The sequence below is a fragment of the Siphateles boraxobius genome, unplaced genomic scaffold (assembly GCF_051911475.1).
Source record: "Siphateles boraxobius isolate OS27281-9 unplaced genomic scaffold, OSU_SipBor_1 25, whole genome shotgun sequence".
Taxonomy (NCBI): domain Eukaryota; kingdom Metazoa; phylum Chordata; class Actinopteri; order Cypriniformes; family Leuciscidae; genus Siphateles; species Siphateles boraxobius.
This window is the reverse complement of record NW_027508866.1, coordinates 11,579,066-11,593,129: the sequence shown is the minus strand read 5'-3', so window position 1 is coordinate 11,593,129 and position 14,064 is coordinate 11,579,066. Positions and strand designations below refer to the sequence as shown.

Here is a 14,064-nt window from a genome sequence, read left to right as displayed (position 1 = left end):
ATTCCATTTATTCAACAGCCTAAAAAAACTCTTTTATAGATTACTTGGTTCAATTAACAGCCATTTTGTACAAGTAAAAAAAAAAAAAATAGCGATGCACTATGTATTTGTAGCGTATCGGTTGATAGCTTTAAATTTAATACCTAATTCTGCATGTTAATTTTCTCTATTTTTTATTTAATTTATCTTTGCCATCATATGACACTCACTTAAAATTTAAAAGTTTAAAAAATAAAATATTTTAATAACACTGGAAATTAAAATTTTCGGCAAATTCAAAATGAAATATCCATTGTGCAATATAATGTTGTTATGCCTAAATTAACTTGCAGAATTTAAAATAATTGATTTTATTGTTTTATTTTAATACATTTTATTTATACAAAGTAATATAGAATATTAATATTGGACATCATTCATAGCTTATTGTTATATGACAAAATTACAGAATTAATTAAAATTCATTATAAAATAATTACTTTAATGAATCTCCCAAATAGAGATGTAAAAACAAAGCCTTGAAAGAATTTTTGAACCCAAGCAGTTAGTTTTATTTCATTTATTATTATTTATTCTTTGTAGCCATTTAACTGTTTACAATTAAAACATTAATTAAACCCTGTAAAACATATCAGATTGAATGAATTTGTTATTATGTATTGACCTAGTTGTTGTTTTCCAGTGACTTTGATGCATTAGAGCCTCACAACATAAAGCAAAACAACAAAAATGTAAGTTTGTTTTAAGCAGATGTTCCACATGGACAATTTTTAACTATAAACACAAAATAAACCTCATCATACTTGCTACCTATTTTTTCTTCTCTTTTAGGCTTTTGATGGTTTTGCATCACAGGGAATCTCTCGTCTGCTGGAGCCCTCAGACATGGTGCTTCTCTCTGTGCCAGATCGTTTGATCGTCATGACGTACTTGTGCCAAATCCGTGCTCACTTCACCGGACAGGAGTTGAGTGTGTTACAGATAGAGCAGAACAACAGTCAGTCAAGCTACGCAGTAGCCGGGCCAAACCAGAAGACGGATGTAAACGCAGCTGCCAAATTCTGTGCGGAGAGGCTCCGGGCTGGATCTGTGTCAGGAGACAATAACAGCAAGGACTCACTAGGAGAGGAGGCAAGTGAAACTGTGGCGAAGCCCAACGGAGGTCTTGTTCCTCCACCTCGGACTAAACGTGCAGGAAAGGTGGATGAGAAGGGCAGTAAGGAGACACAAGAAGGTGCGCAGACACCTGTGGCCCCGCCACGACCAAACGCAGCTGCTTCCAGATCAGGATTCGGGCACATACGAGATGCGGATCTGGTGAAGAGACAGCGGTCACGGCAGAAGAGTGAATCCATGGATGAGCCTGATTCAAAGGAGCCACCAAAGGAGGTAAAGGACATTAAATATTCCCTTTCCTCGAAATATATGTTTCAATATTTTATCTAATAGTATCTTTTCTACTAACCTCTGACAGTCAGATAAACGTGAACCAACAGTTCAAGGAACAAATGGCTCAACAGCTGCAAGAGAAAGTGATGAAACAGGTTACCTACCTAAACATCTTCCTTAAAAATTATTGAACTTAGAAAGATTTGATATTACACACTCTAATTTACCTCTTTTCGCCATTTGATATGTGTTTGCAGAACCTCACGAAGTAAACCATGACGTTAAATCAGCAGATAATGAGACAATGGTCAGTATACCCTCCGTCTTTGAGAGAATTACAGTGTTTCATCTTTAAAAAAAAAAAAGTGAAATTCTTGGATAACCTCAAAGCTTGTGATTTTAAAATATAAAATTAGCCAATTTGTATGTCAAATACCTAGAAAATTTATTTTTTTAATAGGGCTGCACAATAAATTAATTAAATTAATGAAATATTGCAAATGTACAAATCGTGATATGCATATCCCAATGATTTGCATCATTTAGATAACTAAATGATTTTATTACTTCAAAAAAGTGTAAAAGTTTTAGGTTGATGCAGATCCCAGAGAATAGACTTACTCGTGGTCATTTCGCATGTCAACAATGATCTCATAGCAAACTAGTCTGAGAAGAGTCACCTGCAGTTGCTGCAGAAGGTTTAGAGAATCGTGAAACATGTATGTTGGTTTTATATAAATATAAATATATTTAAATTTAGGATTATCATAAAGCATATTGCATTGTTTAACAAGTTAAATCACATTTTTTATCAATATTGTGCACCGCTACTGTCTAAATTTACAATAACCATCATAATAGTCAAATTCTGGGGCTGGATTCACAAAACATTCTTAAAAATAAAAGTCCTCTTAATTGCGCTTTCTTCTTATTTTCTAACTTAAAAATAAAGTCAAGAATATTTTGCATTCTAAAAAATATTTTTTAGGAATGTTCTTTTTTTTTTTAAGACCCACTCGCACCACTCGCATCTGGTGTAGACAGTGTTAGAATGTATCTGAAGAAATTTCCTTTTTAGTGAATCCGGCCACTGATTCACAAGCTTTTACCATCCCGTATTTAATTTCCTTGTATCCAGTAAAATCAAGCCTGTCCTTTCCTCTCCATTATCTTTGTGCGTCATCTCTCTTTCTCCCCATTTCCAACCATTTTCGCTTTCTTTTTCTCTCTCTCTGTCTGCGATACTCTCTTGTCTGGTTTTATGTATGTCTCCCTGTGGTCCTTCCTGGCCAGTGTCTGCAGGACACCAATCAGTATGTGTTGAGTGAACTCCAGGCCCTGGAAACCGAACAGAAGCACATAGACAGAAGAGCTGATGTCGTGGAGAAAAGGCTCAGAAAGCTCATGGAGACGGGTAAGAAAAAAACTCGCGTAGAAAGAAAGAGATTTAAGCTGATTTCAAGTTAAAGGAGAACTCCGGGCAATTTTTAAGTTAATCTTGATCGTTAAACCTTTGTGAGTACTGACTATAGAAAAAAAACGAACCGGATTGGTGCTTGCTACGCGGAGCTGCGACCGCGAATGCCCAGAGCTCCCACCCAGCTAAAACGGCAGCTATGGGGGCATCGACATAAAGAGCATTTTTGAGCCTCTTAACAGACACAAAATGCAATTAAAATGTCTGTCCAACATGAACAGGGACCCTACATGTGAACAAGATGCGTTTAGCAACTTAGCCATTGTTTCAACTCACCTAAATAGTCTTTTAGACGGCAAGCTGTAGTCTCGCGCTGCAGTCCCGTGCTGTAGCCGGAAAAGGTAAACAATGTCCAGGTGGGAGGAGCGTTGATCATGTGCGACGAGTTATGATCAGAGTTGCTTACAAGTGAAGAAGAAATGGTTTGTGTTTGTGCCTTTCCGAATTGTGACAACAGAATGCGAAAATATAAGAGCTTAAATTTTCATCGTCTTCCTTTCCATGACCTCGAGATTCTGCAGTTTGTGGCTAGTTGTATTTCAACTTGATGTGCAAACTCCCGTAGAAGTACTACGCGCTAAAGATTACCGCATTTGCAGTGAACACTTTGACAAGGATGACTACACACACTCAACACAGCGGGGCCGTTTGAAGAAAAATGCCATTCCATGTACGAATTCGTTGCACATGATCAACGCTCCTCCCACCTGGACATTGTTTACCTTTTCCGGCTACAGCACGGGACTGCAGCGCGAGACTACAGCTTGCCGTCTAAAAGACTATTTAGGTGAGTTGAAACAATGGCTAAGTTGCTAAACGCATCTTGTTCACATGTAGGGTCCCTGTTCATGTTGGACAGACATTTTAATTGCATTTTGTGTCTGTTAAGAGGCTCAAAAACGCTCTTTATGTCGATGCCCCCATAGCTGCCGTTTTAGCTGGGTGGGAGCTCTGGGCATTCGCGGTCGCAGCTCCGCGTAGCAAGCACCAATCCGGTTCGTTTTTTTTTCTATAGTCAGTACTCACAAAGGTCTAACGATCAAGATTAACTTAAAAATTGCCCGGAGTTCTCCTTTAACTCTTGGAATGCAGCATGATACTTCATTATTGTCTGTTTAACAGGAAGTGATAAAGATGAAGAAGAGAAGCTGATTCAGGAGTGGTTCACTCTGGTCAACAAGAAGAATGCTTTGATCAGGAGACAAGACCATCTGGAGCTGCTGTATGTCCTGATAATCTTACTCGCATTCACAAGTGGTATGTCAGTCCACACCGATAAACATTAATGATGTTATCCTTGCAGGCAAGAAGAGCAGGATTTAGAAAGAAGGTTTGAGCTGCTAAACCGAGAGCTCAGAGCCATGATGGCTATTGAAGGTAAGACATGTAACTGATATGAGGTTATGTAATGGAAACGCTGGTCAGTCACAGCTCAACAATACTGATGTTGGTAATTCTAATATATAAGATTAATTTAATAATAACAATCGTACTCGGTTACTAACTTAACCTTGGTTCCCTGAGAGTAGGGAACAAGTATTGCGTAGCTATATGCAGTGGGAAAACTCCTTTTCTCGAGAATTTAGAAGCCATTATTTTAAAACGCAGTGCAGCTGCACAGCGAGTACAGAGCAGAGCGTCTTGAATGGGCCTGGCTTATGCCTATATAAGCAGACCATTTCGCCATAGAATAAGGTTAAATCGACTGAAGCGACAGCACCTGAGCCAAGCGTAATAGCATGGCAGGCTACGCAATACTCGTTCCCTACTCTCAATTTTGAGAACGTTCACTTTGTATTGCGTAGCTATATGCAGTGGGAACCCATTTTAAAACGGCGTGCAATTAGCTAGCGACTTCGCCCTGAACCATTACCTGAGGCTAAATAGCCCAAGGTCAACAGTAAAGTTTGAAAGTCACAATTCACCCTAGGACTAGACAAAGGTCGGGCCCTTTATTAAGGTATAATGTTTCAGAGCCTCGGGGCCTAAGCCTTTAGATAGAAAGTACCCCTGCCTGCAGAGCAGAGACCTCTAGGTTATAAAATCTCACAAATGTGGACGGTGAGGACCAACCTGCCTGCGCACAGATGTCTTCAATTGGTACACCACTGGACCAAACCCATGAGGAGGCCGTGCCTCTAGTGGAATGAGCTCTAACACCTATGGGGCATTGAAAGCCCATGGAGGTGTAGGCTAGAGAGATAGCGTCTACTATCCATCTAGAAAGTCTCTGTTTTGTAACTGGCAGACCTTTAGTGCGGCCACCAAAACACACAAAGAGCTGTTCCGCCTTTATGAATGTGGCGGAGCGCTCTAGATAGATTCTGAGAGCCCTGACAGGGCAGACCAGATTCAAATTATTATCATCTTCTGACGGGGGAAGAGCTGATAGTGATATCACCTGGGCTCTGAACGGTGTTGAGAGCACCTTAGGAACATAGCCGTGTCTCAGTCTGAGCACAGCTCTGGAGTTGCCAGGCCCAAACTCAAGGCATGCAGCGCTTATGGAAAGCGCTTGCAGGTCGCTTACTCTTTTGACCGACGCCAGCGCCAGTTTTAAGGTCAGCCGTCTGAAGTGGCTCAAACGGGGGTCCCCATAGGCCCCTGAGGACCATGGATAGGTCCCAGGAGGGAACAGAGGGGGCCCAAGGGGAGCCTCCTGGTCCCCTTGAGGAAACGAATGACCAGGTCACTTTTCCCCATGGAATGGCCGGCCACAGGAGCGTGGAAAGCTGCTAAGCCCGCCACATATATTTTAAGCATGGAGGGGGTCCTGCTCTCGTCCAGCAGCTCTTGAAGAAAGGAGAGTACTAGAGGTTGTAAGGAACTCAGCTTTTTGGAAATATTAATAATCAATAATATCTTGTTATTATTAATTATAAATATTTGGGTCATTTAATTGGATTAACTTGATGTGGCTGAATTAATATTACAATCAATTAATCAGTTCTTCCAACGAACTCTTTTGATTATTAATTTATTCTAAGAAAAGGGTATCTTCCCTGGCCACAGAAGAATAATTATTTCTTCGCCTGTACAGTACTTTGAGCCAGTAGCAAAAACCGTGATCGTAAAGTGACTTGTATTGCAACCAAAACAGAACCAAATACATATTATGTACAAGTTTTATTAACTAAATATAGATATTTATATGAATATAAATAAACTAAACAACATACACACATGAATACATAAATAGGTTAGTGATAGGATGAAATTGGAAACCGGAAGAGGGTCTATGAGAAGAACCATCAGAATTTCATTTTCACATTTCATTGAATTGAATACTTGCATTTGTAATGGGAACAATTCTTGAAGTTGTTGAAAATTGAAGTCGTTGATGGTTCCGGCAGTGTCAAGTGGAAGTTGGTTGAGCGTTCTCTTTCTCCAGGAACGCATCGCTGGTTTGGTCAAGGCCTGGGACTCTGTTGAGGCCACGCCGAGCACCCAGGAGAAGTGAGGAAGTCGGAAGGATGGGTGATTGGAGTCGTTGTTGGTTGGAATCTTTGTTCCAAAACTCTTGAGATTGTCCTTGGTTCTTTGTGAGAGAGTCATCTCTCTCCTGCCTGAGCCCATATCTGGTTGGAATCGAGGCCTGCTGGGCCCTGGGGCCCCCGTTGAGGGGGAGGGGGTTCCCCAGAATCACCAGAACAGTGTTGCGGCTGGATGAAAGAACTAAGAGAGGGAGGTCACATGTGGACTGTCTCTAATAAGGCCTGGAAAAGATCCTTCCCTAAGGGTTGAACTCGACCAATCAGAAAGGTGACATGTCTGAGAGGGAAAGTGGCTCTTAGTTGATTTACGGATATTTGTCCCTAGCATGATTATACCTTCATTAATGTTCAGATAGCTATAACACATCCACACTCCATTCTAGAAGAAGGTGATGTACATCAAAGTGTGATTCATTAAATGAGCATTAATTAGGTAGGAGGCATGATACAGGTGAGGTTACATTGATCGTTAGTTGGTTGTATACCAGGATACATACCATAATATATACCTAATAGTACACGAGACAGTAAACCATTTACACTGTTTCTTTCACAGTTTTATGCATGTTCATTTATAGATCAGTTAGTCTATGATTAATGCAGCAAAGTCTGTTTTAAAGAGGTTTCTGTTTCATAGTCTCTCTCTTGAGTATGTGGCCACATTCCTCGGAGGTCGTAAAATCTCCTTATCATGCCCTGTAACATGACAATGTTTCTGCCCTTGTGTTTGTTCATTTGGGCTGTGTGAGGAGTTTCATAAACCTTTATATATAATGAATAATTAGTATGTGTCTGATTGGTCCATACCCTACAAGGTACTTCACAAATGTGTGGGTCTATGTTTCGTGCTGCACACCAGCTTGCAAACACTGACCACTTGAGGGCATAGAGGCGTCTGGTAGACGGTGCTCTAGCTTCAATCATGGTATTTTGGACTACTTCTGGGAGGTCCCTGGGTACCCATTGAGGGGCCATACATGTAGGGCCCACAGATCTGGGCGTGGGTGCCAGATTGACCCGTTCGCCTGCGTAAGGAGGTCCTTCCTCAGCGGTATGAGCGAGGGAGCTGCCTTCAGCAGTTTCGCCAGGTCTGGGAACCAAGTTTTGGATTTCCAGAGGGGAGCTATGAGGACGACTGAGCACTTGCTCTCCCTGATCCGCTCGATGACCTGTGGGAGCATCGAGACCGGAGGGAATGCATAAAGGGGGCGGCTGGGCCAGTTTTGGGCCAGCCCGTCCCTTTTCTTTATAAAAATATTGGGCAGTGAGCATTGTCTTCTGAGGCAAAGACGTCGACCTCTGCCTTGCCGAAGGTGCTCCAGTCCATGTAAACTGTCTGAGGGTGGGGGAACATTGTCTTTGGAAAACATATCCATGCCCTGGTTCGGAAATGCACCGCCCTTAGCAAGCGCAAGTTGGTATGTGCCCAAAGGAGGAGGAGTCTGACCATAGCGTCCAGGCTGGCCGATCTGAAGCCGCCCTGGCATTTTATGTAGGACACCACTGACATGTTTTCCATGCGGACCAGGATGTGGTGTCCCGCCAGATCTGGGAGGAAGGTTTTCAGGGCTAAATGAACCACTCTCATTTCGAGGCAGTTGATATGTATTAATCATGGTATTTTGGACTACTTCTGGGAGGTCCCTGGGTACCCATTGAGGGGCCATACATGTAGGGCCCACAGATCTGGGCGTGGGTGCCAGATTGACCCGTTCGCCTGCGTAAGGAGGTCCTTCCTCAGCGGTATGAGCGAGGGAGCTGCCTTCAGCAGTTTCGCCAGGTCTGGGAACCAAGTTTTGGATTTCCAGAGGGGAGCTATGAGGACGACTGAGCACTTGCTCTCCCTGATCCGCTCGATGACCTGTGGGAGCATCGAGACCGGAGGGAATGCATAAAGGGGGCGGCTGGGCCAGTTTTGGGCCAGCCCGTCCCTTTTCTTTAAAAAAATATTGGGCAGTGAGCATTGTCTTCTGAGGCAAAGACGTCGACCTCTGCCTTGCCGAAGGTGCTCCAGTCCATGTAAACTGTCTGAGGGTGGGGGAACATTGTCTTTGGAAAACATATCCATGCCCTGGTTCGGAAATGCACCGCCCTTAGCAAGCGCAAGTTGGTATGTGCCCAAAGGAGGAGGAGTCTGGCCATAGCGTCCAGGCTGGCCGATCTGAAGCCGCCCTGGCATTTTATGTTGGACACCACTGACATGTTTTCCATGCGGACCAGGATGTGGTGTCCCGCCAGATCTGGGAGGAAGGTTTTCAGGGCTAAATGAACCACTCTCATTTCGAGGCAGTTGATATGTAGGCACTTCTCTTGGCTCGACCAGAGGCCAGAGATTGACCTGCCCTCGCACAGTGCCCCCCAACCCAGGTTGGAGGCATCTGTTGAAACCACTTTCCTTCTTCGAGACCAACCCCATGTCTACACCTGACTGGTACCAGTCGGTGCGCTTCCATGGGGTCGGGGCTTTGACACAGCCGTGATCTACCTTGATGCGTATGTGACCGAAACACCACGCATGAGCTGGCACTCTGCGTTTCAGCCATCGCTGTAGGGAACGCATGTGCAGTAGACCTAGTTGGAGTACTGACGACGCAGAGTCGATAAGGCCCAAAACCCTTTGAAATGTTCTGAGCGGCCTGTGAGAGCCTGCTTTGAACGACGTCACTAGCTGCTGAATAGTAAGGGCGCGGTCTGGCGAGAGTCACGCTTTCATTTTATAACTGTTCCCAGGAAGACTGCATGCTGGCTGGGAAACAGTGTGCTCTTTGCAAGATTGATCCTGAGACCCAGGAATTCTAAATGACTGAGGAGCCAGGATCTGTGGGTAAGCAACTCGCTCTCCGATTGGGCTAAGACGAGCCAATCGTCGAGGTAGTTCAGGATGAGCATTCCCCGTTGTCTCCGGGGAATAAACACAGCATCCATGCATTTTGTGAATGTACGGGGTGCCAGAGACAGACCAAACGGTAGGACCGTATATTGATAAGCCCGCCTCTCGAAGGCGAATCCCAATAATGGCTTGTGGTGGTGGGCTATTTGGATATGAAAGTAAGCAGAAGAACCAATTCCTTAGACGAATTTGCGTCAGGATTTGTTTGGTTGTAAGCATTCTGAATGGCTGTTTCATAAGGGCCTTGTTCAGGTGTCTGAGATCTAGAATTGGTCTGAGGCTGCCGTCCTTCTTTGGAACGAGGAAGTAGCGACTGAAAAAGCCTGACTCGCTTAATGATGGGGGAACTGTCTCGACAGCTCCTTTCATTAGTAGGCTTGATACTTCGGGGTGAAGGACGCGAGCTGCGTTGTTTCCCACCGATGTCTCGACTGAACTGGAGCGAGTAGTCTTGCTTTATTGTTTTCATTGCCCAGTCTGATACCCCGGGGATGGCCTGCCAGGCCTTGGCTCGTGTGGCTAGGGGTTGAATGAAATCTGGGGTTGGGCTGCCTTGTGACGGCGACCCGACCGCCCAAACATTGGGAGCTAGAAAAATATTATTTTCTATGTAGTGTGTTTTGGTTTGCTATAAAGTTGTCAGTTGCTTTTGTTATCAGTGGCGCGTGCTTTGTAACGGGCCTGGTGACAGAATCCTGGTGATTTTTGAACATTTCCAGCCGGTCGAACTGTGAGGAGGGCTGTTAGGAAAACACTCAGTTCTCGGTTGCTGTTTAAACAGCGTTTGTTTGTAGGGGTGTGTGTTTTGTAACAGGCTCGCTTACTACAATTAAAACATCTCCAGTCACCTGAACTGAAGAGGGGACTGAGAGAAGTGCAAAAGCTTTCTGCGAAGGAGGTCCGGCCGCGGCGGGACATAAACCCTCTCTGGGCGGGGCTGAGAAGTCGGCGGCTTTGGCTGGCTGAGGGGGGCGACGCTTTCTTGGGGTGCCTTGAAGCTTAACTCGAGCGTTTGGGCAGAAAATGTCTCATGGCCTGCGACGATTTCTGCCCCTCAGTGAAGCGCTCGGAGAATCCCTTCACCGCTGGGCTGGAGAGGCCAGTGTTGGCGATTTGGGCATCAAGGAAAAAGGTTTTGTCCGCGTCCTTGATCTCTGTAAGGTTCATCCAAAGGTGGCGCTCCAGCACAACCAGACTGGCCATACCTCTGCCGATCGTCTGGGTGGTGGTTTTGGTGACGCGCAGGGCCAAGTCCTCAAAGGCCTCAGGGTCTGGGCCAGTCTGAAAAACTTGAAGGATTGCCATAATGTGCAAAGCCGATGCAGCCTGGCCGGCGGTGGTGTAAGTGCGACCGGCGAGGGCAGATATCGTTCTACAAACGTGTTGTAGCCCTTCTCAGCGCCGTTGATAGTTCAGAGCCTTGCAAAGGCTGAAGTCTTTAAGCGAGAGGAATAAGGGGGGCACCATGATTTGGTCAGCTCGTCGTGCACCTCGGGGAAGAAGGGTACTGGTCTTTGACGAGGGGTCTGCTGACGCCCTGGGAGAAACTACCCATCGAGACGGCTTCTGGTGGGCTCCTGAGGCAGAGACCACTCGATGTCGAGGCCTTTGACAGCTTTCGTGAGGAACTTAAATAAGTCCAGCGTCCCCTCTCACTCTAATGCTGTCTCCACTGGCTTGTGATTGAGGGGCGGGGTCAACTGTCAAGCCCTCAGCACTCCCTCAGATGCAGCCAGAGAAAGGCTGTCATTGCCATCTTCCTCAGATGCGCCAAACAAAACGAGTCCTGCCGCTTGAGAGGAGGGGAATAGATCCGTTTGAAAAGCACTGGTGAGGGGGTCTCGCGAGGAGAGAGCGGGCAGCCGCCATTGTTGAGTGCAGTCTCTGCGTGGGCGAGGCCCAGGCATGGGGCGCACTCGCTGTGTCCGTCAGAGAGGCTCTGCATGGAGTGCATCCGGATTGCGGCATTTGAAACAACGCCGTAGAAATTTTGCTCTTTCAGCTTCTACAGTGTTGCGACGGCGAACACACAGAAGTAGCAGAAAAGGATATAAAGGCTTCTCCTTTGCTGGATAACCGCAGGTTAACGGCGATTCAGGGGAAGGCGGCGCCGAGTTGAAGGTGCCACGTCCACTGATCAGGTCGCTCGTTCCGCTGCAGGGGCTCGTTATATAGGCATAAAGCCACGCCCATTCTAGCGGGTTCTAATGCGCCCTGGGCGTGAAGTGACCCGAATGGTTCGCGTGTCTCAGCCGCCTCACCATAGGTTCGTGCAGTTGCTGCAGCACAGCCAATGGCAAGCTAGACGCTCTGCTCTGTGCTCGCTGTGCAGCTGCACTGCTTTTTAAAATAATGGCTTCAATATTCTCGAGAAAAGGAGTTTTCCCACTGCGTATAGCTACGCAATACAAAGTGAACGTTTTCAAAAGGGAACCATAATAATGTATTAGTTATGGCTAATAATCAATAAATGGCTGACATTATAATTCTATACGATTATAGATAAGCATTACATTATTTATAGAAGCTTCATGATAATATGTATTTAAATAATATGTGTATATATTCAATTTATATATATATATCATTATGTATGTGTATGTGCGTGCGTGTTTGTATATTTGCACACACACACACATATATATATATATACTGTATATATATATGTGTGCATACACTGTATACAATTTAAACTTTTTTTACAATGTCATTTTTTTTTAATTGCTTTCACTTTTGCAATAATCTGCCGAGTGTCTTCCTAAAAAAAGACAAATTTTAGGTCTGTATTCCAAAGCATTCATGAACTACTGCAACCATTAATTTTTCACATCTATTTTTAAAAAGGGGAGGGGGGGGTCCGTTAATGGGTTAAAACACACACACACACACACTCACAAAATGGAAAGATAATCCCCTGCTTGGCCCATAAATGGTCTATTAATATGTTAAACCTTAACTTACCTATTTCCTTTGTGGCTGCAGGTTCAGTAGTCAGTATGTCCTAACTCATTCATATTCATATTCCATTACTCAGACTGGCAGAAGACTCAGGCCCAGCAGCACAGAGAACATCTACTGCTGCAGGAGCTGGTGTCACTGGTCAACAAGCGGGACGAGCTGGTCAGAGACATGGATGCAAAAGAGAGAGGGTGAGTCTAGTCACACTCTATGCCTCTGAAATCACGTACTCTCTGAGTAGTTACTACCTTTGAATTTGAACTTACTTTGCGTGCGTCAAAAAAGTATTTTCTATAATATAGTATGAATGTAATCCGGCCGTAATACATCAGCCATGTTGTCATTATCATGTGACCTTCCAGCGTCAGTTACGTTGCTTCACTGTCATTCATAAATCCTCTCCCATGGCCTCATGGGATAGTAAAGTGTCCATCGAATGCAAACTTCAGAATCTCGCCAGAAGTAGTAGGTCATCTGGGGGCTTTTCGCCTACTGTTCTTCTAATACTACTCTGCGGGCGTACTGTTTTTCTCATACTGGCCTATATAGGGAAGTATACGATTTCCAGACGCAGGGACTGTGTTTTGGTGCACTGGCATGGTGAAAATTATAAATGGGTTATGTGATTTTAATTTACACATGCACTGTATGTATTTTGTATGTGCAGAGCTTTGGAGGAGGATGAAAGACTGCAGAAAGGTCTGGAGGCAAGACGTAGAAAATACAGCAATAAGGAAAAGTGTGTTCTTCAATAAAGACTTCATATGAATTCATATGAAAACTGAGGCTCACTGCACAAAAGACAATCTAGATAACTTTGACTACAACAGGACATTAGTGTGCCTTGTTTTAACTTTCAAAGACATTTGGCTTCAACGTTAAGCCCTTCCTCACAACGTCTTCAAGATCTCAGTGACATCAGTGGGATGTATAACCTGTCCAGTGTGGATCATACTAGTTATACCCTGAAAGTTTGCACAATAATTTGAAGGTTCTTCCAGGTTGCATTGGTAAAGAGTTTGATATTATAAGCAATATTACTTTAAATCTGAAAAGGTATTTATTGTTTTATTGGACAATAAACAAACACCCTTCGCATACACAAGAAATAAAAGGGAGTAAAGAGAAAAATCCTTCATACTGCTGTAGATTGCAAAATAAAAATATTTATTGATACTTCTGTCATGTGACCTTTGTCAGGATTTTTTTAATTTTTGCTGAAGAACAAAACTGCTCAATAACCAATAGAATTTTTCCAAGCTACAGCAGCGAGCAGAATTTTTTTCTCCTTTTAGTTTTATTGGAAATTTATTGTTTCTTGTAAAAAATGTTTTACTTTGCTCTACATGATTAAGATGATTTGACTGTCTTTAAGATGTATCGAACAGGCAAAGAGAATTGCGCCAAAGTTTGCTGTTTTTACATTATTTATTTAAGCGTGTTGTTGTATGCCAAATGTCTCTGTTGGGCTGTTGTCTTGTATTAGCTGCAAGTTGTATTCTCTGATCGTTTATCTGACAATGTGTCTCCAAATGAATGTATTCATAATATTTTAATGCATTGCAGTGCCTTTAGATATTTAATACCTTTTGAAAGGGGGCTTTTTATATATACCGAAGCCTGTATTTTTCAGTTTAAACCTTGAAAGATAACACAAAATGAAAAATATTTATGGATGGTTTTATAGATATACAAAAAATATTTTGTCTGACTCATTTTGATATTCAAATATGTTGTTCATTCCTATTGTACGATTCAGAGTGTTTTATTCAATAAAGTTTAATGATGTTTGAATTAGTGTTGTATAAAATCAATTGTTTTTTGTTTTGTTTTTTAAAAACACGTCGTTTGTTGTT

The 14,064-nt window shown here is 43.5% G+C and overlaps 1 protein-coding gene across 21 annotated transcripts in view; it reads left to right on the top strand.

The window, feature by feature from the left end:
* Window positions 1-14,002, top strand: part of ehbp1l1b (EH domain binding protein 1-like 1b) — a 36,625-nt gene extending 22,623 nt beyond the window's left edge. For 13 of the 21 annotated variants that reach the window (XM_077242609.1, XM_077242607.1, XM_077242594.1 and 10 more), the window contains 9 exons: window positions 683-731; window positions 832-1,389; window positions 1,475-1,544; window positions 1,647-1,696; window positions 2,683-2,803; window positions 3,989-4,088; window positions 4,170-4,243; window positions 12,285-12,399; window positions 12,876-14,002. In XM_077242609.1, the coding sequence (XP_077098724.1) occupies window positions 683-731; window positions 832-1,389; window positions 1,475-1,544; window positions 1,647-1,696; window positions 2,683-2,803; window positions 3,989-4,088; window positions 4,170-4,243; window positions 12,285-12,399; window positions 12,876-12,963 (1,225 nt within the window). In that variant the 3' untranslated portion in view covers window positions 12,964-14,002. The remainder of the gene's footprint in view (window positions 1-682; window positions 732-831; window positions 1,390-1,474; window positions 1,545-1,646; window positions 1,697-2,682; window positions 2,804-3,988; window positions 4,089-4,169; window positions 4,244-12,284; window positions 12,400-12,875) is intronic. The other 8 variants (XM_077242610.1, XM_077242608.1, XM_077242602.1 and 5 more) reach the window with 1 other exon arrangement.
* Window positions 14,003-14,064: the final 62 nt, after the last annotated feature.